General features: G+C 37.3%; 1 protein-coding gene across 1 annotated transcript in view; it reads right to left on the reverse strand.

Annotated features, from left to right (window-relative positions):
* LOC150085867 (tubulin delta chain-like) overlaps positions 1–27,363 on the reverse strand; it is a 191,390-nt gene that overhangs the window by 150,945 nt on the left and 13,082 nt on the right. The window contains exon 2 of the mRNA XM_090374720.1: positions 19,614–19,680. Within this exon, the coding sequence (XP_090230846.1) occupies positions 19,614–19,680 (67 nt within the window). The remainder of the gene's footprint in view (positions 1–19,613; positions 19,681–27,363) is intronic.

Raw genomic sequence — 27,363 nt, forward strand, 5'->3', positions numbered from 1 at the left:
TTTACATTTGTCAATGTTAAACTTCATTTGCCACCTCTCAGCCCATCTGCTCAACTTTTCTAGATCCTGTTGCAGCAGTGTACTGTCATTAGTGTCCTTAACAACCCTGCCAACCTTCGTATCATCTGAAAACTTGGACAGTAAGCTTGATATACCACCATCAATATCATTTATAAATACAGAAAACAACAATGGACCCAATATTGAACCCTGAGGGACTCCACTTTAATAACATTAGTTCACGATGAACAGTGTCTATTGATTACCACCCTCTGTCTTCTCCCACTCAACAATCGCTTTATCCATAGCAGCAATTTGCCTCAAATGCCACACTGCTCCAATTTGTGCAGCAGTCTTCCATGTGCAACAGTATCAAAAGCCTTTCTAAGATCCAAATAATATGATATCAAAGATATTCCCTGCATCCAGTTCCTTTGTGACCACATCATAGCATCCAATCAAATTGGTCAGGCAAGACTTTCCCTTAACAAAACCATGCCGTGTCCGAGCTATAACTGAAGTCTTGTCTAGATGATCCAGCAGTGCTTCTTTAACTAGTGCCTCCATTAATTTTCCTGGAACAGAAGTTAAACTCACAGGTCTATAATTACTTGTGTCAGCCTTTGATCCTCCTTTGTGAATTGGGGTCACATTTGCACATCTCCAGTCCATGGGTACCTCCCATGAGTCCAAAGAAGCTCTCATAATTATGGCTAAGATTTTGCTTACTTCCTTTGCTGCCTCCTTTCATATAACTGGATAGATCCCATCCACCCCGGATGCCTTTTTTTTGTTTATCTTCAACAATTTCTCCTCCACTTTCCTTCAGTTATTACAAAATCATCCAGCTCACTGCCAGAGTTTAACTCACGTCTGGCATTCCCCTCCCTGAATAACTCCTCATGAGTGAATGTAGATGCAAAATACTCTCATTTAGTTTGTTAGCCACCTGAGCAGGATCATCAACAGTTGAACCATCAACATCCAGTGGACCAATCTGATTCATCCCTTTCCTTCTAGAGTTTACATAGGTAAAGAACTCTTTGTTGTTTTTCTTTGCATCCTTTGCCAAGGATTTCTCATAATCTGCCTTTGCCTGCCTAATATCCTTTGTGATTTGGTTACAGAACAGCTTATATCTATCATAGGCTTCCATGTCACCCATTAATTTATATGTATCCCATGCATTTTTCTTCTCTGCCACATGTCTCATTAGTTCATCTGATATCCATTTAGGCCTAAACCTTGAACAATATTTCTTAGTTGGTATGTAAAGCCTAGTAGCTTCCAAGATAATTTCTTTGAATGCTTCCCATTTTGAATTTGCTGTTGGTAACATGATCAGTTGGTCCCACCGTATAGAATTTAAATACTGTCTCAGACCATCGTAGTCACCTTTACTAAAGCAAAAAAACCTTCCCTTTTCCCCTGATGGTAGTTACCTCTTTGAGTAAATCCCACTGCAGCACACTGTGATCACTGCCACCTAGTGGTTCCTTTATCTATAGATTCTTAATGCATGAAGAATCACTCCCAATAATCTGATCAAGATCAACTCCCTCTAGTTGCCTCCTGAACATGCTGATGTAGAAAACAATCATCCAATAAATCCACAAAAGCCTTGCTAGTGTGTGAGTGACCAACTCACAAATTCCAGTCAATATCTGGGAAGTTAAAATCTCCCATTATAAGACTCTCTGATGTACTGGCCCACTCTATTTCCCTGTACAGTTCCTTATTATACTCATCAGAGTCATTAGGCCTATAACACACTCCTACTCTCAATTTTGATCTCCCAATGCTTATGTCAACACCAAACTGACTCGACACTGCACTGTCCAGCGATGTCGACTGGCTTCACTTCCTTGGATTTTATGTGTTTCTTAAAATAGCATAAACCCTCCTCCCTTCCTATCCTGTCTATCCTTTCTGTAGAAGTTGTACTCTCCAAATTCCAGTTCTGCATTCCTTATATCTGTGTGACGCCATGTCTCTGATATCCCAACAATATCTGATATGTTGATGTTTTGAACAATACCTCAAATTCATCAAATTTATTTACCAAACTTCTAGCACTGGTGTACATGAAAGTATACTTGCACCTGTTCCTATTCTTAGCTATCCTAACACAACCCATGTGTTTATTTGTACCACAATGACTCCCAGCAGTCTCTGAAATACCCTGCATCTTGTTTTCCAAGCTGCTGCTCATTCCAATAGGAGCAGTGCAAGAATCACTTTCACCTCTGCCAGTGGCTACTGTTAATCTATTAGTCCTTGTATTCCCCCAAGCTAGCAGTTTCTGACCCACCTAACACTGCCTCGATAGCATCAGCAAATATTCTTGCACCCTTTCTATTAGGTGTATCCCATCCCTGTAGAAGCAGTCTCTCCTGTTAACAAGTACAGACCAGGCTAAAAAAATTCTACCCCTTCAGCCCTGCGCAATCTTTCCATGGCTGAATTGATAGACAGAGCTCTCATCATATACCCCCCCTATCGTGTCTTGCAGACACTTTCAAATTCAACCCTAATTCATGGCTTTTTTTCAACAGTGACTTGTACTTGTTAAGTAATTCTGTCGGTCTCCTACTCTTAATATCATTTTAATGTTATTACGCTCAAATTCAGTTTTCCAAAGATTAAGCTTCTTTTTGAAGGCTTTTATTTTATCACTGAGTATTAATATATTTGTTCCCTGTCCTTGAAGACTTAAATTTAAATCATTAAGTTTTTCAAATACAGTATATCAACAAGGTAACTAAGTTTTCCAAGCCATTTTTGATTTGTAAACAATTGGGCAAGGTTCTGATTTGTATCTGATAAAAACAATAAAACTTCATGTTTGAGGTCAAAAGTACGTCGCAACACTTTAACACTGGACAACCACCTCACTTTCGTATATAAAAGAAGCGTTTCATAAGCGGATCCCATTTCATTACAAAGTATAGTAAAAAGTCTGCTATTTAAGCTTCTACTTTTAATAAAGTTGATCACACTTACTGCATCTTTCAAAACTTCGTACAAATCAGTTTGCATTTCCTTCGCTACTAATGCTTCCCTATGTATAATGCAATGATTAAAAACTGTATTTGGAGCAACTTCCTTTACTTTGCCCTTTAAACATTTATTTTCTCCTGTTAATGCAGCCGCACCATCAGTACAAATCACAACACAGTTCTTCCACGTCAGATTATTTGTTTGAAAGAAAATATTTATAATATCAAAAATATTCTCGCCCGTCGTTCTTCCTTCCAAAGCTTTGCAAAACAGAAAAACCTCCAAAATTTCTCCCTAGTAGCAGTATCTGACATATACAATTAGTTGAGCAAGGTTTGAAATATCTGTGGATTCATCTAACTGCATTGCAAAAATTGGACTTTCTCTCTATCGATTTAATAAATTGAATTTTATGTTGTCTGCAATAACTGCAATACGCCGTAAGACTGTCTCTGGACAGAGGAATGGTTTTTAAATCGTTGATGTACTTTTCTCCATGCGTAACTGAAATCGTTTTTATTGCAGCAGGTAGAACAAGGGATTCAGCAATAGTATGTGATTTCGAATTTTTTCCTATTAAACACAAAACTTCTAACGATGCTCTTAAAGCTTTACAGGGAACTGCTGTATGTTTCTTCATGAATGATTGACCTTCATGAAATTCTGAAAGCCATGCTGATGCCTTGTATGGCATCAGCATGGCTTTTGAAAAAGGATTCAGTTTTTTTTTATTAGCTCTGGATGTTTTGTATGCAAGTGTCTTTTTAATTTAACAGGTTTCATGCTTTTGTTAGAGAGTTTTTCGTAGCATATTACGCACAAAGGACGTTGCTCATCATCAACAACACTGTAGGTGAAGCCACACTTCATAAATTCCTCTTGATATTTTGTATTCTTTTTCATTCCTTTTGATTTGGAATGTGATGGCTCTCTATGAGAAATTGGTGGTTGCACTTCACTCGAAATATCGTTAGTGTCCAAATTTTCAAATGATATAATATTTCTTACCTTATTAGCTTCTGAAGTACCTGTAGCAATATTGTTGTCACTCCTCGGCCTTTTTGTTCTGATTACCCAGTTGTCCATGGTAAAATATGTATTTTTTTCTTCTTAAAAACAATGATGATAATAATAATGAAACGTGCAATAGAAAAAGTAGCAGAAGAATGAAAAACACATCCAAGTTGTATGAAAGCACTGAATTACAAAGCAGAATAAAGTGCGTGCACAACACACTTGCCATATATATTTACTCCACCGCATATTCGCACCTCTGGCCTTTAGGCAATTTGAGAATTTGTGCTGTAGCGTAGCAAGCACGAATTAAGAGCTAAAGGGATTACAGCAGAGCGATTAATTGAATAGTACTTCTCGGTACTACTCGTTGCTGAGTTGTACTGAGAAGTATTAATATATACTGAGACGCTGCATCAGTCAGCCGCTTTTTGTGTCCATGGTCAGTGAGCAAATTAAGGCGAATTGCAGAAGCAGTAGGGTTCATTCGTATCTCACACTTAGTTCCAGTAGTAAGATTTCTACACATACAGTATTGAAAAAGTAATTTTAACAACAGGCTTAGTAACAACAATAGCTTCTATATGCATAAAAAAAGTAAATTTATTTAAAAATTTCTGCGACCCCTCTAGGGGTCGTGCCCCACAGTTTGCGCATCACTGGCCTAGTACACAAGTGGTTCTTGACTAAATTTAATATTGAGAAAACTGTTCACATTGGTTAATGGTAGAAAACAGTGATGCAATTTGCAATGCATGATTCCTCAAAAGTGGATATTTTTCAGTATCTTCATAGGATTTATAAAATTACAAAATAGTTACAATATTAAATTTGGATTTCAAAGTATTATCCAATTGTAAATTAATTAACTTTAGTTTCAAGGAATCAGGAGCTTCATCTGGCATCACATCAAAAGGAGTTTTGCCCATCCTTAGCTTGAGTTTATGATTTTGTAAATCTTGAAACTTCTTTTGAAATTAATTCAAAAGACTGGAACATTCTACAGCATACTCCACTACCAATTCTGGTTTCAGTTCTTTCAATGTTAGAAAATGTATCATGCAGTGTTTTTTCAGTTGAGTTATGAACAATTGCAACATTGATTCAAAGCTCCTAATATTGACAAGAAGAGAGGTAATAACCTGATCTGGCTCTTTTAATTTCAAATTTAGATCATTTAAGTGACTAATGATATTGACCAAAAACGACAAATCACATAACCACCTTTGATCCTCTAATTCCATAATGGGGGATTTAATATCTATGAAAAATTTTTCACTTCATCTTTCAGCTCATAGAAATGCTTGAGTATGCACCCTTTGCTTAGCCAGCAAACCTCACAATGGTACAATAAATCACCATATTCCATTTCAAGGTCCTTTAACATTTCTTTAAATTCTTTGTTATTCAATCCCTTATTTTTTATGAAATTAATACATTTTGTTACCACTTTCATTACATTGGTCATTCTTAGAGAATGTGCACATAAATGTTGGTGAATAAGATAGTGATACACTATTAACACATTAGATTCAAGTTGATGACTCTCCAATTCTTTGTTAATTAAAGCAAGAAGTCCTTGTTGAGATCCTACCACAGATGGTGCACCATCCATAACTACGCTGCTTGCTTTTTCATAAGGTAAATCGAAATCACTTATTGCTGATTTCACTTCAGAAAAGAGATCTACACCTGTGATAGTACCATGCATCAATTTTAAAGCAAGTAAATCCTCATATCGTAAAGCATTATCCCATGTACAAATATAGCCAAATATGCCGTATTTGATATATCTGTTGTCTCCTTACACCTTGGAATAAAACACAAATTCTGATGCTGCTTGTTTCAAGGATACTTGGATATAGTTAGCCATGTCTTTTATACAGTCAAAAACTGTCCTCTGTGATAAACTAATATTATCAAAGAATCTGACTTTTTCCGGAGTTAAAATTTGTGCAACAGCAACTATACACCCTTTAACAAACTCGCCTTCAATGTGTGGTTTCAGTTTCTTTGCAATTAGATCACACACTCCATAACTTGCTTGTATTATGGATGTATTTTTGTGAATAATATGGCTTTTGAAAATAGATTGCTGTTTGCATAAAGATTCTTTTAAAAATGGTTTGTCTAAATGCAGAAACTCTTTGTTTTTTGTATTCCTTAAGCTTGATTAAATAGTGCCACTCAAGATTGTACTTATTATAAACTGCAACCGATTCTTTACAAATGTGACACACACACTTTCAATTTACTTAAATGAAAAAATAATTATTTGTCCATTTTAAACCAAACAAAGAATTTTTGCCTGCAACTCTTCTTTTATTATTACTAGTCATGGCTGAATGGGGTTACTTTTATGCACTTTACAATATTGACTTAAACAGAAATAAGCAAATCAAACATAAATGTTGCCAGCATTCAAAATTATTGCATTTAATTTGTAATTATGTGTAATGATGCAACCAACCACACAAAACTTAAATCAACAGTGACAATCCATCACCAATAACAAGACCTAATAAGACATAGCCAATGTGCGCAAGCATGGTTTAGGGGGAGAAACAAAGGCTAAATGCTAATTGGCTGTAATAATGGTGTCACTGTTACGTCATCAATTCGTAAGTCTTCCAACTCATGATTAATGTCCCAAGGTAAGCATTACAGCTAACAGAAATTTGATTATGAAGTGCTTAAAACAACTTATATTAAGTGATTGTTTTGCCCTTAAAGCTTATGCCATTTTTCAAACAGCATTTTAGAGGACTTCGTCACTAGGCAGTTTCAAATTTTACTGGAGGGAGGCAAAATTTTGCCTGCACGAGGGAGGTTCCCCACCCTGGTTTTAGGGCCACCACCCCATATGTGGAAACAATATTCCATAATAGGGTGCATTTGCGACTTGTACAGAGTGAACAGCTGTTTGGACGAAAGGTAATGATGAGAGCAAAAGAAAAAACCCAGTTTTTTAGATGCAGAGGAAGCAATATTTGTACTGTGCATTTCCCAAGAGAGATTAAAAGATAGGGTAATCCCCAATAGAGATATATGATCTTTCTAGAAATCAGTTTGTCATCGAAGATAAGCATAGGAGCAGACAAATCCTTTTTTTGCGAGATATAAAACAGAACTGAGTTTTAGAAGGATTGAAATCCACTAAGTTATCTTTGTCCCACTGGAGAATTACCTGGAGATCAGCATTTAAGGAATTGGTAGTGGATACTCGAGAAGTTTCTGTATTTATAAATGATATTGATGATGGTATATCATGCTTAATGTCCAAGTTTGCAGACGATACAAAGATTGGCAGGGTTGTTAATGACACTAATGACAGTACACTCCTGCAACAGGATCTAGAAAAGTTGAGCAGATGGGCTGAGAGGTTGCAAATGAAGTTAAACATTGACAAATGTAAAGTACCACATATGGGAAGCAGTAATCCCAGAGTAACATATCAACTCTGTAGTATTGCACTGACAGTGGTAGAGAATGAAAAGGACTTGGGGGTAATTGTGCAGGCAGAAATGAAATTTTCTGAGCAGTGCAGACAGTCTGCAAGAGTAGCTCATGGTGTCTTGTCAATGATATATGGGAATTTTTCTAGCAGGGATAAGGAGGTGATTATCCCCTTGTATAAGGAAATGGTCAGGCCACACCTTGAGTACTGTATACAGGTCGGGAGGCCTCATTTTAAGAAGGATGTAGAGCTGTTGGAACGAGTACAGAGAAGGGCAACAAGATTAGTGAATGGAACAAAGGGTTGCTCTTACAAAGAAAGGCTTAAGTTTTGCAAATTACTGTGTCTGGAGACTAGGCACCTGCGAGGTAATCTGATTGAGGTGTATAAAGCGAATGGTTTGAGCGTGCTCAATGCTGATGGGATTCTTCCTCTTGCTCAGAATAATCACCTGAGGGGGCATAAATTCAAACTGATGAAAGACGGTTGTAGGATAGATGTGTGGAAGTTTGCCTTTAGCCAGCGGGTGGTTGATTGCTGGGACAATCTTCCATCTGTCGTTGTAGAAGCCTAAAAAGCTTAAAAAGATTCAAGGCAGAACTTGACAAACATTTGGAGCGAGTGGATGGGCGAAATAAGGGTGTTTTTTGTTTTTTTTTTGGCTGATGCTATATAAGCTGGCTTTCTTGCATCATGTGCCTTTGCTAATGCTAAAGTTGAAGCTGTTTGGGCAGGGAAAGGTTTCTCAAACTGGAAGATGAAATGCAATGTGCTATCGTCAGTAAAACTATGGATAGGATATCCAATGGAAGAAGGTCATTAATATACAAGAGGAAAAGAGTGGGAGAAAGAACTGAACCTTGGGAAATACCAGCATTAGTGGAGAAGTTAGAAGAAAAAGAGCCATCTATCATCACTCACAGTGAGCAGTCAGAGAGAAAACTGGATACCCAATTACAAAAAACAGTCAGCAAACCACATGATGGAAACTTATTTAGAAGACCTTTATGCCAAATGCAATTAAAAGATTGAGTTTCACCAAACTTTTCAACCAAATTTGTCCACAGACGAGTAACTTAAGACAGAATATCAACAGTGAATTGACACTAACGGAACCCATACTGGCAATCATTGATCAGATGGAAGATTTCTAGATAGTTTAAGAGTTGGCAGTTAATTAATTTCTCCATTACTTTAAAAAGAGTAGAAGTAATTGCAATTGGACTATAACCGAAAGGGAGGGATTTATCACCATTTTTAGGAACAGACTGAATATGAGCAAATTTCAAAACAGAAGGGAAAAAACCTTTGGGAATAAAAAAATGAAAAAAGGCAACACAGAACAGAAATTTGGGAGCACAGGTTTTGAGAACAAGTGGAGAAATACCATTGGGACATGAAGCTTACTTAGCATCGTCAAAATCCTTCAAAAGGAGGCACTGAATGGAGCATACTGGGAATGGTGAGAGGTAGTTTAACAAGATCATTAATACATGAATTGGAAAAAAAATAGGATGCTACCAGGTCAGCTTTATCCTTGGCTGAAGTGACAATGGAACCATCTGGTTTTGACAGAAGTGGGAACAGAGATGGGCAAAAGTTGCAGCCAATAGCTCTGGCAAGAGACCAGTGCTCAGCTACCATTTCAACAAGAAGCAAGTTTTCTACTCTTAGCCTGTTTGAAATCTGGTTTGGTCTGAATAATAACTACTTTACAATTGTTGCAAGCTTTGGTGTAAGCAAAAAATGAAACTGAAAATTTGGAAACAAGCCATTTACGATATCCAACATTTTTCTCTTGAATAGCCTCAGCAAATCTATTGGAAAACCAAGGTTTTTCCAATAAAGGACGAGATTTTAAGGTGGAGTGTGGAATAAAGGATTCCATCCCTACAAGAATAATTTCACTGACACAACTGAGCAAACGCTGACATCAGAAGTTTTGAAACAGTAATCCGACCAAGGAAAAGAAGAAAAGAAATCTCATAGATCATCTCATTTTGCATTCTTATAAGGCCAAACAACACAAGGTTGGGAATGGCCATAAGAGAAAGGCTCCAATGGAGAAGAGACCATCACCAAGTTGTGATCTGAGGTGCCTAGAGGATCAATCACCCCGACCATTACTTAAGAAAGGTTGTTTGTGAGAAAAACATCAAAATTTGGATGTGTGGTTAGGAATGTCTGATATATTCTAGTAGGTAAATGAACAATATGTGCAAGGTCATAAGTAATTGCAAATGCCACAGCATCTTGACCAGATGGGTCCATGTGACTAGAAAACTGAAGCCAGCTGGAGTTGTGAACATTAAAATCACCAAGGAAAATTATCTCACTGTTAGGAAAGTTGGACTAATTTTTAGTTTCAAAAATCAGTCCAACTTTTCGAAACAAGGAAGTCAAAGAGTTCCAAGTGATTAGTTGAGTTGTTAGAATGATAGAGGCAATGTGTGAATTTGACAGAATGTGGTAGAGAGAGTTAAAGCCAGAGAAGATCAAAAAGAGGAGATTCCAAATTACTAAGTCTCTGATAGAGAATATCAGAACAGCCACATGCACAAGTACCACCTTTCAAGTGAAAGGAATCATACAGTGAATAATTCGGACAACTAAGAGGATACACACTACTCTGACTCCCCTCAGTCACTATCTGGCGGAGTAGAGGCAGAGAGATCATACATTAGCTGATCCAGAAGTCTCCTAGAGAATTACCAATAGGTTTAGTCCAGTGTACTCACTATCAGTTGGATTGTGAACACCATTTTAGAGCTCTACCCTCGAAATGTAAGGAAGATTAGATCTTGCCATGATGTCCATCATAACCTCAAAAGAGACCAATCACACTGCATGATGGAAGAGATGGGAAAGGGTTTACCGGAGCTTTGCTCTGGAGACTAAACATCTGATATATTAGTTCCACCACTTCAAGCCTCCAATAAGCAAAATGGTGGTATTGCACCAGTTGATGACAGTTATCTACCACCTAGTATTGCCTGGTAAAAGAGGGGGCGCATTGCACCGTGTGGTGTGGGCACCAAACCTTGACCCCTGCTTACATTGGTTAGCACCTGGGTGGTCACCCACAGTGTGCTCTCTGCCATATTTCAGGACTTGCACATGCGGGTTTCCACATGGTTACTAACAGTGACACCATCATGAAGATGCAAGCAGAGAATCTGGATGTCACAGACCGACTGGACTTCACCGAAATTAGGTTAACTTGAGTGTCACCCAAATATCAGTTCCATCAGCATTTTAGACTCCCAGGTAGCAAGCACAGCTTGGCATATCTGAGAGAATGTCTGCGACACCCTCAAGAACCGTTGTTTATACTCCGGAAAGACCACCAGGTCAGAACAGTTTTCAATAAATCACAAATACAATCGTTAATCATATTTAGCCATCATGAGCTGGAATCGTGTTTAATTCAAAAAGCATGTGCTACACTCTCACTTCATTACCACTCAGTTACATCAGGCACCCTTTTAAAAGAAAAAATATAAAAATAGGCAGCATACCCTTAGTGCCTTAATAGAGGATTACAAAATACAATTTGTTATCCTTATACAATGTATAAATTAAGTACAATGCAATAAAAAAAAAAAAAAACAAATTTTGTGAATGAAAGCAATCCCAACAACTGATTTCTTCCTTCTGATTTTAACAAAAACAATTTACCAACACTTATAATTCACTTTCCTTATTATATATATCACTTTCCTTCCTTTCCTCATCTCTGAACTTTAAGCAAGTACAGTTTCTTAACTGGCATATTTCATAACAAAAAAGGATGATTTTTTCCTACACACACACACACACACACACACACACACACACACACACACACACTGCTTGTTACCGAAACTGCCCCATTTATGAAAAATTAACAATTTATCTGGATATTTGCATGCATAATAGTATGCTTTGTAAAAAGGATAGGCAGAACAGGACCAGGGTATGTCTGCCAGATGCAAAGGTTTATGACGTTGTAGAGCGGATATCATCTTTTAACGGCACAAAAGGTGATATAGTTGTACATGTTGGCACTAATGATATTAAGGGTAGGAGACCGGCAGAATTACTTAACAAGTACAGGTCACTGTTGAAAAAAAGCTGTGAATCAGGGGTGAATTTGAAAGTGTCTGCAATTCTGCCCAGACACGATAGGAGGGAGTATATGATAAGAGCCTTGTCGATCAATTCGGCCCTGAAAAGATTGTGCAAGGCTAAAGGGGTAGAATTTTTTTCATCCTGGTCTGTACTTGTTAACAGGAGAGACTGCTTCTACAGGGATGGGATACACTTAAATAGAAAGGGGGGCAAGAATATTTGCTGATGCTATTAGCATTAGCAGAGGCATTTGATGCAAGAAAGCAAGCTTATGCAGCATCAGTCAAAAAAAAAAAAAAAAAAAAAAACCACTTCCACTTCACCCCTCTGTTCGTTTGAAATACCTGTCCAGCTAAGCCTTAAACTTATTTAGGCTATCAATTTCTACGACAAGAGATGGAAGTCTGTTCCACCAACCAACCACCCGCTGGCTAAAGGCAAATTTCCGCACGTCTATCCTACATCTGTCTTTCCTCAATTTGAATTTATGCCCTCTCAGGTGATTATTCTGAGCAAGAGGAAGAATCCCATCAGTATTGAGCATGCTCAAACCATTCAAGGCTTTATACTCCTCAATCAGATTACCTCGCAGGTGCCTGGAAAACTACCAACTTAGGTGGGCAGTTTTCCAACCCACCTAACACTGCCTCCCTCAATAGGCAGTGTTAGGTGAAAGTGATTCTTGCACTGCTTCTATTGGAATGAGCCCGGAAAACAAGATGCAGGATATTTCAGAGACTGCTGGGAATCACTGCGGTACAAGTAAACACATGGGTTGTGTTAGGGTAGCTAAGAATAGGAACAGGTGCATGTATACTTGCGTGTACACCAATGCTAGGAGTTTGGTAAATAAATTTGATGAATTTGAGGTATTGCTCAAAGCATCAAAGGCAGATATTGTTGGGATATCAGAGACGTGGTGTCACACAGATATAAGGAATGCAGTACTGGAATTTCGGGAGTACAACTTCTACAGAAAGGATAGACAGGATAGGAAGGGTGGAGGGGTTATGCTATTAGTTAAGAAACACATAAAATCCAAAGAAGTGAAGCCACTCGACATCGCTGGACAGTGCAGTGTCGAGTCAGTTTGGTGTGACATAAGCATTGGGAGATCAAAATTGAGAGTGGGAATGTGTTATAGGCCTAATGACTCTGATGAGTATAATAAGAAACTGTACAGGGAAATAGAGTGGGCCAGTAAATCAGAGAGTCTTATAATGGGGGATTTTAATTTCCCAGATACTGACTGGAATTTGTTGTGGATTTATTGGATGATTGTTTTCTACATCAGCATGTTCGGGAGGCAACTAGAGGGAGTAATACTCTTGATTTGATTATCAGCAGTGATTCTTCATGCATTAAGAATCTGCAGATAAATGAACCACTAGGTGGAAGTGATCACAGTGTGCTGAAGTGGGATTTACTCAAAGAGGTAACTACCATCGGGGTAAAGGGAAGGGTTATTGCTTTCGTAAAGGCGACTACGATGGACTCAGACAGTATTTAAATTCTATACAGTGGGACCAACTGATGATGTTACCAACAGCAAATTCAAAATGGGAAGCATTCAAAGAACTTATCTTGGAAGCTACTAGGCTTTACACACCAACTAAGAAATATTGTTCAAGGTTTAGGCATAAATGGACGTCAGATTATCTAATGAGACATATGGCAGAGAAGAAAAATGCATGGGATGCATACAAATTAACATGTGACACAGAAGCCTGTGATAGATACAAGTTGATCTGGAACCAAGTTATAAAGGAGGTTAGGCAGGTGAAGGCAGATTACGAGAAATCTTTGGCAAGGGATGCAAAGAAAAACAGCAAAGAGTTCTTTACTTATGTAAACTCTAGAAGGAAGGGGATGAATCAGATTGGTCCACTTGATATCGATGGGTCAACTGTCGATAATCCTGCTCAGGTAGCTAACAAACTAAATGAATATTTTGTATTGACATTCACACACGAGAAGTTATTCAGCGAGGGGAATGCCAGAGGTGTATTCAACTCTGGCAGTAAGCTAAAGAATCTTGTAATAACTGAGAGTAAAGTGGAGGAGAAATTGTTGAAGATAAAGACAAGAAAGGCACCTGGGGTGGATGGGACCTATCCAGTTATATTAAAGGAGTCAGGAAAGGAAGTAAGCAAACCTTTAGCCATAATTATGAGAGCTTCCTTGGACTCAGGGGAGGTACCCGTAGACTGGAGATGTGCAAATGTGACCCCAATTCACAAAGGAGGATCAAAGGCTAACAAGTAATTATAGACTTGTGAGTTTAACTTCTGTTCCAGGAAAATTAATGGAGGCACCGGTTAAAGAAGCATTGCAGGAACATCTAGACAAGACTTCAGTTATAGCTCGGACACAGCATGGTTTTGTTAAGGGGAAGTCGTGCCTGACCAATTTGATTGGATACTATGATGCAGTCACAAAAGAACTGGATGTAGGGAATAACTTTGATACTATATACTTGGATCTTAGAGAGGCTTTTGATACTGTTGCACATGGAAGACTGCTGCACAAATTGGAGCAGTGTGGCATTGGAGGCAAATTGCTGTTATGGATAAAGGTGTGGTTGAGGGGGAGAAGACAGAGTGGTAATCAATAGACACTGCTCATCATGGACTAATGTTATCAGTGGAGTCCCTCAGGGTTCAGTGTTGGGTCCATTATTGTTTTCTGTATTTATAAATGATATTGATGATGGTATATCAAGCTTAATTTGCAAGTTTGCAAACGATACGAAGGTTGGCAGGGTTGTCAAGGACACTACTGACACTATGCTGCTGCAACAGGATCTGGAAAGGTTGAGCAGATGGGCTGAGAGGTGGCAAATGAAGTTTAACATTGACAAATTTAAGGCCCAGCTGGACAGGTATTTCGAAAGAATGGAGTGATGGAGTGGAAGTTTTTTTTTTTTCTTTTTGGCTGATGCTGCATAAGCTTTCTTTCTTGCATCATATGCCTCTACTAATGCTAATGCTAATAACTATGCCATATGGACATAAATGATTAATGTGTCAATTACCATTTCTAATTACCCAGAATTTGAAGGTGTTTTAAAAATTATTATAAATTTTAGCAGACAAAAATATGGAGAGCAAATAACCACCTAAGAACATGTACTGCCTACCTTTCACACACAAGATATACAGCTGACAGACTTTTATATGGCATGGTTCACTCGGTTGTCAAAACTGGATGGTTAACACAGCAAATCAGCATTTGTGATGCCTGAATGACTGGATGCTATTGACAACAATGAGTACAGAGAGGACTTAGATGCACTGCAATAGCTCTAGTAGCATCAGAAGAACATCAAAATGTCAGGATCAACAGACATCAATAGCAATAGGAAATAGATTTCCAACATCATAATGACATTCCTGTCTGCAATTGTACTGGGGAGCATAATTAGCAGACAAGTTTGAGAACTAGGGCTGCATTCTTGATGTCTTGCCTGCTACTAACAGGATACCATTACTGTCAGCATGTGCAGTGTGTGTGTGTGTGTGTGAGAGAGAGAGAGAGAGAGAGAGAGAGAGAGAGAGAGAGAGAGAGAGAGAGAGAGAGAGAGAGAGAGAGAGAGAGAGAGAGCTACAGGAAGGAACAAGCAAGACAATACTTACTCACATATCTCAAGCATCCTAAATGATATAGATATGCTTCCTTGACCTGTATGAGTATGATCACAGATCTGTTGCCCATCAAACACATCTGGGATATCATGGTATATACAATGATCACCAAGATGATATTCACCAGTTTCTTGACTCCTTACTGCAATGTTTGGACATTTGTATTGCCATTCAAGGTCATACAACATACTGATAATAGCTGAAATGTAAATACTGCTGAACTGAACATAGAAACTTAATATCTTGCCCACACTAATACATCATTCCACTTATTTTAAACTCAAAGCATGCACTCATTAGCATTAGTAGAGGCATATGATGCAAGAAAGCAAGCTTATAGAGCATTAACCAAAAAAAAACTTTAATTTCACCAATCGGGTCATTCCAAATGTTTTTCTAATTCAGCCTTAAATTTATTTAAGCTATCAACTGCCACAACAACAGATGGAAGTCTGTTCCAGCAATCAACTACCCGCTGGCTAAAGGCCAACTTATGCACATCTATTCTGCAACTCTCTTTCCTCAATTTGAATCTATGCTCCCCCTCAGGTTCTTAATCTAAGCAAGCAGAAGTATCCCATCAGCATTAAGCATGCTCAAACCATTCAAGGCCTTGTACACCTCAATCAGATCAACTCGCAGGTGCCTACTCTCCAGATACTGCAACAACTTATTGAATTTAAGCATGTCTTGGTAAGAGAACCCATTTGTTCCTCTCACCGATCTTGTTGCCCTTATCTGTACTCGTTCTAGCAACTCTACATCCTTCCTAAAGTGAAGCCTCCAGACCTGTACCACTCAAGGTGTGGCCTGACCATTGCCTTATACAAAGGCATAATCACTTCCTTGTCTCTGCTAGCAAAATTCCTATATATCATTGACAAAACTCCATGACTTGCTCTAGAAGCCCATCTGCACTGCTCAGAGACCTTCATATTCAACTGCACAATTACCTCCAGCTCTTTTTCATTCTCCACCCCCCCCCCCCCCCCGAGTGTAGTACCACAAAGTTGGTACATTTCTCTTGGGTTACTGCCACCTATATGCAGTACTTTGCATTTGTCAATATTAAACTTCAGTTGCCACTTCTCAGCCCATCTGCCTAACTTTTTTAGATCATATTGCAGTAACATACTGTCTTTACTATCATTAACAACCCTACCGACCTTTGTATCATCTGAAAACTTCAACATTAAGCCTGATATACCTTCATTGATATCATTAATAAATACACAAAACAACTATGGGCCCAGCACTGAACCCTGGAGTACTCCACTAATAACATTATTCCATTGCAGCAACTTGCCCATAACTTGAACGCTTCCCATTTAGAATTTGCTGTTTTTAACATCATCACTTGATTCCCCTGTATAGAATTTTAAAGCTGTCTGAGACCACTGTAGTCACCTTTACAAAAACCCTTCCCTTGATGGTAGTTACCCACATCAGTAGACTGTGATCACTGTCACCTAGTGGTTCCTTTATCTGTAAATTTCTAATGCATGAATCATCACTGCTGATAATCAGATCAAGAGTATTACTCCCTCTGGTTGCCCCTCGAACATGTTCTGTAAAAAACAATCCTCCAATAAATCCACAAAAGTCTTGCTAGCATGTCAGTGACCAACCCACAAGTTCCAGTCAATATATTAGCATTAGTAGAGGCATTTGATGCAAGAAAGCAAGCTTATGCAGCATCAGCCAAAAAAAAAAAAAAAAAAAAAAAAAAAAAAAACCACTTCCACCATATGGAAAAAAAAAAAAAAACCATATGGAAAGTTAAAATCCCCCATTATAAACATTCTTATTTACTGAAACATTCAGTCAATCAGAATGCTTTTACATTCTGAAACATTCATTATTTCTACATTCTGAACCATTCATTAAGCCTATAACACACTCCTACTCTCATTTTCCCTTTCCCAGTGTTTATTTCACACAAAATTGGCTCAACATTGCACTGTCCCCATGTCAACTGAACGCACTTCCTTAGATTTTATGATTTTTAATAACCCCTCCTCTCTTCCTGCCCTGTCTATTCTTTTTGTATGCATTGTACTCCCCAAATTCCAATTCTGCACTGCTTATATCTGAGTGACATTGATATCCCAACAATATCTGCCTTGATCAGCACTTCAAAATTCATTAAATTTATTTGCTATATTTCTAACTTAGGTGTACAGGCAAGTATACATGCACCTGATCTTACTCTTAGTTACCCTAACACAGCCCATGTATTTACTTGTTCCATGATGACTCCCAGCAGCTCTTGAAGTTCACAGCAGGTTGCTGCTCATTACAACAGAAACAGTGCAAAATCGCTTTCGCCTCTACCTGCGGCTATTGTCAATCTTTTAGTCTGTGAATACCCCCAAGCTAGCAGTTTTCCGACCCACCTAACACTGCCTCAATAACATCAGCAAATATTCTTGCACCCTTTCTATTTAAGTGTATCCCATCCCTGTAGAAGCAGTCTCTCCTGTTAGCAAGCACAGACCACACTGAAAAAAATTCTACCCCACAAGCCTTGCACAATCTCTCCAGCACCTAATTGATTGACAAGGCTCTCAAGCATATACTCTCTCCTATCGTGTCTGGGCAGAATTGTAGACACTTTCAAATTAATCCCTAGCTTGTGTCTTTTTTTTCAACATTGACCTGTACATGCTAATTAAATCTGCACATCTCTTACTCTTAAGGTCATTAGTGCCAAAAAATGTACAACAGCACCACCTTCTGTGCCCTTAAAAGATGATATCTGCTCTACAACATCATCAACTTTTGCCCCTGGCAGACATACCCTGGTCCTGCTTCACCTATCCTTTTTTGCATAATATATTCTCTGTCTCCCTGACAATAGAATCATCAACAATAACATGTGGGACCAGCACATGTTATCACCAGCCTTGGAGATTGCCACTATGTTACTTGATGCACAGGAGTGAGCTCTGTCGTTGAGTTGGGCAGCCAAGAGCTTAATGGGCCCTCATACTAATTTCCTTGAAGGCATCTACCCTACACCTCAAACTCTTGTAGATGCCAATCAAAACGCTTAGTTGACACCTAATTTCCTCACAGTCTCTGCACCTAGCACACACAAAGACATCCTTCTTGGCTAGATCATGTCCTGTTTTAGACAGTCCACAAGCACTTCACGTATTTTTTTAGACTGTGATAGTTTGGAGAATCTTTTCCTTCGGTTCTCCCCCGAGCCACAGCACTTTGGCTAATCTGTGAGCATTGCTTTGCTGTTCTAATCTGGGTCATAATTCCATTTTAAGTACAATTTAATTAACAATGAAATTTAATAAGATTAATAAATTTTACTGATTAATTGATAATACTTTACTATAGTAAGCTAACAGATTTCTAATACAGTGCTACATGTATGATATCTGCTCTATCTGCTATCTAGTTTTACGTTAAAACTTACAATATCTAGTTCAGGATATAAGTTACACTATTCCGTATCAATAACAATGGCAGTAAGTTGCAAAAGGTAAAATCTATGGACACTAAGTATTAACTTCCAAATTCGCTATCTAAATTCAACCTTCTCTTTCTTGGTGATTCCATTCTACTTCTCCTTAGGGTAACTGGAGAATTTTTTTTTTTTTTTTTTTTTTTGGCTGATGCAGCATAAGCCTCAGGCTTCCTTGCACCATATAACTAATAATAATAATAAATAATAATAGAAATAAACCAAGAAGCTTGACTAGTACTATAAGACTAGGACTACTTATAGAAAAGAATTTAATATAACAATTAAGTCAATAAAACAGCTAAATATAATTAAAAACTTAGCGTTTGCCAGAGATGCAAAATCTTCTGCAACAAGTGGATATGGTTTTTTTTTTTTTTTTTTTGATATCCTCTTAGGTGGAACAATTTCAGCAATGAAAAACGTGTGTATGTATTTGTGTACACACACACACACACACACACACACACACACACACACACACACACACACACATATATATATATATATAAAGTCTGATAAAAAGTTTGGTGAACAATGTTAATTCTTGAAGGCATAGCAGTAGCTAAAGGATTGTGAGTGGATTTTTTTAAGATGACATTTTTGAACATATCAAGTTGTAACTTGTTATTACATGGCAGCTGGTGGAAAGTTGCTTTGAATAAATACATATTTCCAAAAATGATGAAATTTAAACAACTAAAAATAAAATTTTGTTATCAACTTGAAAAGTCAGCTGCAGAAACACATGGAATAATCATTACAGTTTAGAGAGATGGTGCTATGGCAAAAAAAGTTTTGCCATAGTATGATATGAAGCATTTGAAACAAATCAGAAGACTTGACTAAAAAGTTTGAGTAAGGGGAAAAATAAATTCATTTTAATAATTACCATACAATTCCTTACCTTTGGTTCAGTGTCAATCAAAACTGCTCTTGCAAGAAGTAAGTCTTTACTGCTTTTTTGAAAAAATCTACAAAAATGAATGCAAATTTTCTATTCTGAATAAAGTTTTAATACAACAATTATATGAAATTTTATAAAGAAAATATCTGATTAATCCAAAATCTTTAAAAAAAATTACAAAATTTGTTTGTTGGGAATTTGCACCAAGCCAACTAAGGCCATGTTGATTTTCCTGTTTAACAAATTAAAATTTCCAGTTTATGAGAATAAAACCATGCAACCCTGCCTGAGACTGACTAATTTAACCATGTTCTCAGAAAAACCAAATTAAAGTGCCTTCAGCTAAATCAGGATTAGTAGCAAAACTTCTTCAAAGTGTAAAAGACCAGTATAAACACTTTGTTAGTCACGAGGACCATGACAAAAGTTCACACATCATATCATATTTTAAATTAAAACACATACAGAGTAATTCAAAAAATATCTGACAATCAAAAATGGAATTACTGAAGGTTTCCTCTAATATAGACATTAATTTTTGTATATTTTATAATAATTACTTATTCTACTAGCTTCTCTGTAGGCATATTTTACTTCAGTTTAATATTCACTTAACAGAAACAGACTGGAGATATTTACTGCAGTTTCAATCAATGCATAAATCTTCCAGAAAATATTGTGTCTAATGAACTTGGTTTTCTCTTTCGCTCTCGGCGTTACTTTTCTTCCAAACAGCTGCTCACTCTGTATAAATCGCAAATCCGCCCTGCCATGGAATATTGTTCCCACATCTGGGGTGGTGTCCCCAAAACCTCTCCCAGGCTTCTTGATTCCATTCAGAAGAGGGCAGTTAGGTTAATCAATGATTCATCTCTAACAGAGTCTCTCCACTCGCTTTCTCATAGACGTACTGTTTCTGCTGCAAGCCTCTTCTACAGATACTTCCATGGGCACTGTTCTTCTGAATTGGCTTCTATAATTCCCGCTCTCTCTCTTTCAAAACAGTCCGAACACGTGCTGCAACCAGCCAACATCCATTTACTGTCCAACTTCAAACCCACAGAACCAACTTTTCATCTTCCTCATTTATTCATTCAACTGCCGTTTTCTGGAACAACCTTCCTTCATACGTATTTCCTGAATATTACAATCTACAGAAGTTAAAGTCCAATGTCAACAAATATCTTCTTTCGTCTTCTCAACCTGCAACCCAAGCACAGTACTAAGTACTATAAGTTCTAATACCTCTCGTGTTTGAGGTTCACATAAAAAATAAATAAATAAAATAAAATAAATATATATATAATTTTTTTATTGAGTATGATGGCACAAAACACTTGGGACAGGCTTATTACATATTTCCGTAGCCTAATTTATATCTGAGTGCCCAGTTTATTAGGTACGGCCTAATAACTAACAGCAAGTAGTACTTCCTTAGTCTCAGAATAACATCGTCAAGGCATACTCCACAAGGTGCCAAAATCATTCCATTGGAATGCTAGCCAAAACAGACAAAATTGCATCCTGCAGTTATTATTATTTCTAGGAGTAGTAATAATAGTGGCAAATGATGCAAGGAAACAAGCTTATACAACATCAGAAAAAAAAAAACTACCCACCTCTAATAACATAATCTCCTCCTATAATGTCTAAAAAAATTATTCCTTAAATTTATTCATATTACCCACTTTCACGACACAAGATGGTAGTTTCTTCCAACAATCACTGTCTGAATAAAAGCAAATTTTAACCCTTCTATCCAGCAACCATCCTTTTTCAACTTTTAGCTCGGACAACACGTGTGTTGGCTGATGCATAATCTCCTTAGTGACCCGATTGCAGACTAACTTGAAATTTCTGTAGGTTTCCATGTTATCTACTAGTTGGTCAAGTCAACAAATGACTTGACAAACCTGAGAACAGTCTCTGATATTACCACAAATGTGGGGATATCAGAGAAGTGGTATGACTCCTTATGAGGGATGCAGAATTTAAATGCTATGAATTGCTGTTATCAATTTGTTGTTAGTAACATTATTTATTTGTTTGATAGGATTTTGAATTAGTGGAAAAGGTGTCATCATTAACATACAAGACAAGTGGGAGAAAGCAGTAAACCTTGAGGAACACCATAAGCATCTGGAGACTAGGCACCTATGACGTGATCTGAATATAGTATAAAGGATCTGTATAAAGCCTTGAATGGTTTGAGCAAGCTCAATGCTGATGGGATTCTTCCTCTTGCTCAGATTACAAACTTGAGGAGGCATAAATACAAACTGAGGAAAGATAGTTGTAGAATAGATGTGCGGAAACTTGCCTTTAACGAGGGGGTGGTTGATTGCTGGGAAAACTTCCATCTGTTGTAGGGGTCAGTTGATAGCTTAAATAAATTCAAGGAAGAACTGGACAAACTTTTGGAGTGAATGGATGGGTGATATAGGAAGGTTTTTTTTGACTGATGCTGTATAAGCTTGCTTTCTTGCATCATATGCCTCTGCTAATGCTAATTAGTGGAGAAGTAAGAAAACAGAGCCATATACCATCATCCACAGATGAAAAATGGCTGTGTAGTAGAAAATTGCTTCTTGTTCAAAGGATCAACAACACTAACAGAATCCATATTGAAGATTATTGATCAGATGGACAGTTTCAAGGTAATTTAAGAGTTGGTGAATGATAATTTTTTTCATGTTGGAAAGAGAAGAGGTAAATGCAATGAGACAATAACTGGAAGAGAAGACTTTGTCACCCTTTTTAGGAACTCACTGTATGAGGAAAATTCTATACTTTTGCATGGAAATTTCCTCATATACAGTGAATGAGTAAACAAATGAGATGAGATGAGATAATAGAGGCAACCAATAACTGAGATTCAATCAAAAAGTGATGTTTAAGTCAAAGTCAATGCAACAAGACATATGTTTAAGAATATAAATAATCTATATAATATTGGTGTAAATACACCATAGAAAACTCTTAAACGAAAAAGCTGTCTGTAGTGTGAAAGGGCATCATTTTATCTGTATCTCATATTGTGCTCATCCTTCACAATGAGTTGCCATGTATTGCACTACCTCCAATAAATAACACTTCACTAAAAGAGAAGAATATTGTTACTTATTCTCAGTAGGCACCACCACCACCCAGATGGCACCGTTTCAAGGCTTGTTGGCCCTTCATCGGTGGGTGGGCAGGTACCATAGTATTGCAGACATGACAATCCAGTTGTGAAGATAATCCCACAATATGAGAGATGCCAAAAGGTGTACATAATAATGTTTAAGTCAAACCTTGTCAAAGTCAATGCAACAAGATGCCTTGTTGCATTGACGTTGACTTAAACATTATTATGTACACCTTTTGGCATCTCTCATATTGTGGGATTATCTTCACAACTGGATTATCATGTCTGCAGTACCAAGGTACTTGCCCACCCACCGATGAAGGGCCAACAAGCCTTGAAATGGTGGCGTCTGGGTGGTGGTGCCCACTGAGAATAAGTAACAATATTCTTCTCTTTTAGTGAAGCGTTACTTATTCGAGGTAGTGCAATACATGGCAACTCATTGTGAAGGATGAGCACAATATGAGATACAGATAAAATGATGCCCTTTCACACTAGAAACGTAGTTTTTTCATTTAAGAGTTTTCTATGGTGTATTATATAAATCAAAAAGTGAGTAAAGCTTGGAAATTGGCCTAACTGAAATTAAGCCATATATATTTGTGAAATGAAAGAGAAAGTTTTTGGCAGGTTTAGAACTTTTTGCAAATAAGTTTATTCTATTACTGTGACTATTCATTATGCAATATATAGATAAGGTAAAAGTAGAGAGGGCCATGCTATATGAACACACAAGAATATATCCACTCCTTGACATAACATAGACTTGACAATGCATCCAACATAAATAATACTCAGATTCCATTAAGTCACTAGCCAGCAGCGTAGAGGCAGCAAGATTATGCACTAGCCGATCTGGATCCTTCCTAGAGAATTACCAATTGGTTCAGTCCACTGGGCTATCTAGTTGCTGGCCCGTGAAAACTTTTTAAGATATACTCTTGGAATACTGGAGTCTGCCGTGATTCTCATTATAACCATAAAAGATATGGCTTATACTACACAACTAAAGATATTGAGTAATGCCAGAGCTTTGCTCTAGACTACACATGGTTTTTACCACTTCAAGCCTCCAATAAGCAAACTGGTGGTACTGCTTGCCACCAACAAAGAAAGACAGGTATTTCAGAAAATGTTACCACACACAGTGCACAAAGAGTACAGAGAAATACTAGAGACCAAATGACGAGTGAGGAATAAACCTACATCAGAACTGGCACCACTCTCTACATGTGCCACCTCCAACTACTATGCACAACATGAAATTTTTTCCATTTCAAACTTTACATAAATTTGAGTTCAAGTAAGTTGAGGTTTACATATACTGAGAGTTGACTGTAATATCTATCTAGCCATTAAAAAAGTTTTCCTCCTAGTGATATTAGAGCAAATGAGAGAAGAGGTTAAGGCAATTATGTCACTACAAATGCACAGGTAAATAATTACATTGTTGTCTTTAATGGAAAGACAACTGCCTCCATAAGTTCACCAACCTCGTGCACATGCTTCACTCTCTAATACATCACCACGCCCAGCATCATTTGATGTTCCATTGTAATGTCAGCTAATGAAAGGACCCGATATAGTTTGTATATTTGTAAATAGTTTAGTATTTTGTAAATCTTTTAAATATTTGTATAGTTTGTAAATATTTTAGTCCTGCTCTTTTGGATGCAACAATATTCCTTGTGCATTATGGAACCCGAAGAAAATGGCCTTTTCCTTAGTGACCTATATAAACGCAGGTAAATAATTACATAGTGATGTTTATTCCACCTTGAGAATGCCGCATGGTGGGGGTGGAGAGCCAACTGGAGAAGAGAGATGAAGGTCACATGGTACAAATTGGTGGGGCAATTACGTCACTAAAAATGAACAGTTAATTACATAGGTCATTTAGTGATTAGATATTGATCAGTGCATTTCGACAGGTGTCTTTTACGTAGAAAAGATTCGACTTACTCCATCATACCTCTACATGTACAGGGTTGGCGAGCAGGGGGCAAAGACCCCTAGTTTTTATTATTATTAGTTTTTTTATGCAAAAAAATTTCCCAACTAGCTGTGGCAAAAGCTGGGATTACCAAAGCCAACAAAATAAAAGGCATAATGAAAACTGTACAACAAATGTGCACATAAGAATGTTTATGACTGTATTTTGTGTTTTAAGTAAATTAAAGTTGAATAAGGTAAAAATTAGTTTAAAAAACTTTTAAAAACTTTTTAAGACTCCGAAAGAACAATGGGGAAACTGTCAGTATTTTTGCATGGTGAACTTACACTTACATTTCCACCACGAGCTGCTGACCAGCATTTTTCACGTAGTCAATTCCAGCAATAAGAAATGTGGGGATGGAGAGAGAGAGAGAGATAAACAAGTTCAACATGTAACTCCTGGCTGATACAACCACTTTTGAACAGTTCTATGGGCTTGTATTAGCCATGGATAACTCTATGAACACTAGAGCAGTGAGTGTTCATGTAAAATTATCATTGCTACATAACTGTGCTAAGAAATGTCAGGGGGAATTTAGAAGGAATTTTCTTGGAATCCACTTTCTACATGAAGAACCAAAAGTGTATTACTGGAATCAAAGCAAGAATGGCGAGTATGAATAGCAGTGAAATTTGATGAAACTGGTGCACATCTCAAACATTCATCATATCTCTTAAGTGCCCTGTATAAGAAATGGGGGTGTCAAAGAGTACTGAAAGAATGCCAACAAAAATGCTAAAACTGCAGCCAAATAAAACAGCAGTAATTTCATATTTGCAGCTAGAAAAATATCATAGCCAGAGTCATAACTGCAAATAGTCACTTCAGTCAGTTCATGATAGAATTGACACAGACTGGGGTTTCAGATGAAGCACGGTTTTATTCAAATGAACAAGCAAGCAGCCAAAATATCATATACTGGAGCTTAGAAAATCCACACCTTCTGCATGCTTCTGCTCGCTCTCTGTGATGTAAAGTGTGTTTGGTTTCCTTCAAGGGCAAGGAGCATTATCAGACCCGTTTTCTTCACATATATAAATAACTCTAATAGGTATATGAGTGTGAAAATGCAACCATTAAAGAACTAACAAATGAAAAGCTATATGGATATTTCCCACAAACTGCTACTCCCTGTGATTTTTCCTTGTGTAGTTATTTAAATGATAGAGTACACAGATCTCAAGGAAAAATAGTTAAGTTGATGTGGCCAAAATATCCATGAGAAAACTGCAGAGTGTGAGCCCAAATCTTTATGGATTACAACCAATGAACATACTTTCACCATCTCCTTTAATGATGGTAAGTAGACATTAATTACATTAATAAATAATAAAGCTAAGTAGGCATTAATTATATTAATAAATAATGAAGGTAATAGACATTATTTTTGTTTAAAGTAGACGTTACTGTCTTGTAGGTTCACATCTGGTGAGTATGGGCTTGGCACACCCAGGGTCCTGAGCTGGATATCATCATTCTTCTCTTTCTTGGTGATTCCTTTCTACTTTTCTCTCTCTCTCTCTCTCTCTCTCTCAGGGTAACTCGGGAATTTTTTTGCTGGTGCAGTATAAGCCTCGGGCTTCCTTGCACCATATGGCTATTAATAATAATAATTTCAGCAGTCACACTCAGGGTAGCCTTTTCCATTAGGCATTGTGCATAGGGTCTACAAAATTGTTAGGGCCACTAAAAACAACAAAAACCCAATAAAATATAATTCAAACAGAATTTAACAATTTTATTTCAACAATAAGATTCTAAAAATTAATTTTTAAACAGATTTCTAACATAAATTCTTTCATTGGGTTTTCTGTTAGCAAAATTATTAACAGCATCCAGGTTTGTATTCTGAGTAAGTTAGTGCTAGAATAAGTCTTGTGGAAATAACTTCAAAACCAAATTTACAGAGATGCTTTTCAATTTCTTAAAAAAAATTAATTTAATGCAAGAGCATTTTAATATGTTTGATATAATGTAGTGAGGTTTCAGAATGTACAGTATCTAGAGCCTACAAACACCAAAAGATGACACTGGTCACATTTTTTTTCTGGAACTAACAGAGTGTAAATGCTAGTGGTACAATGTGTTACCAACATTTTCACTTGGCATAGCAGACTGTAATCAATGGTACAGTATTCTTTTATTGCAAATAAGACCCCTAAAGAAAAAATCCACAACTACATTATAATGCCCACATGTAGTACTTCAGTGAACTTTTGTAATCTAAATGTAATTGTATGCAACAGTTTAATTATGACAAGTATTTAATGCAATTGACTCATTCATAATTTGCCATCACACAATGAAATTCTGCTGATTACAATTTTCCATTCAATCCCTCATTGAAGGTTTCATCATCAGCCATTTTCAATCCACTGCAGGATGAAGGCCTCTCCAGCAACTTTCCAGTTCCTTCTGTTTTGTGCAATGGCCATCCATTTACTACCCACAAACTCATGAATTTCATCTGTCCATCTCCGTTGTTATCTTCCAGGTTTTCTTCTAGTTCCTCTTGGGTACCATTCTGTTATTTTCTTACTCCATCTGTCATCATGTCTTCGAGCTATGTGTCCTGCCCAAGACCATTTTAGTTCTTCAGTTTTGATAAGAATGTCCTTTACCTGAGT

Source organism: Mastigoproctus giganteus, chromosome 5 (assembly GCF_048544385.1).
Source record: "Mastigoproctus giganteus isolate SK-2022 chromosome 5, ASM4854438v1, whole genome shotgun sequence".
In the NCBI taxonomy this organism is placed as follows: domain Eukaryota; kingdom Metazoa; phylum Arthropoda; class Arachnida; order Uropygi; family Thelyphonidae; genus Mastigoproctus; species Mastigoproctus giganteus.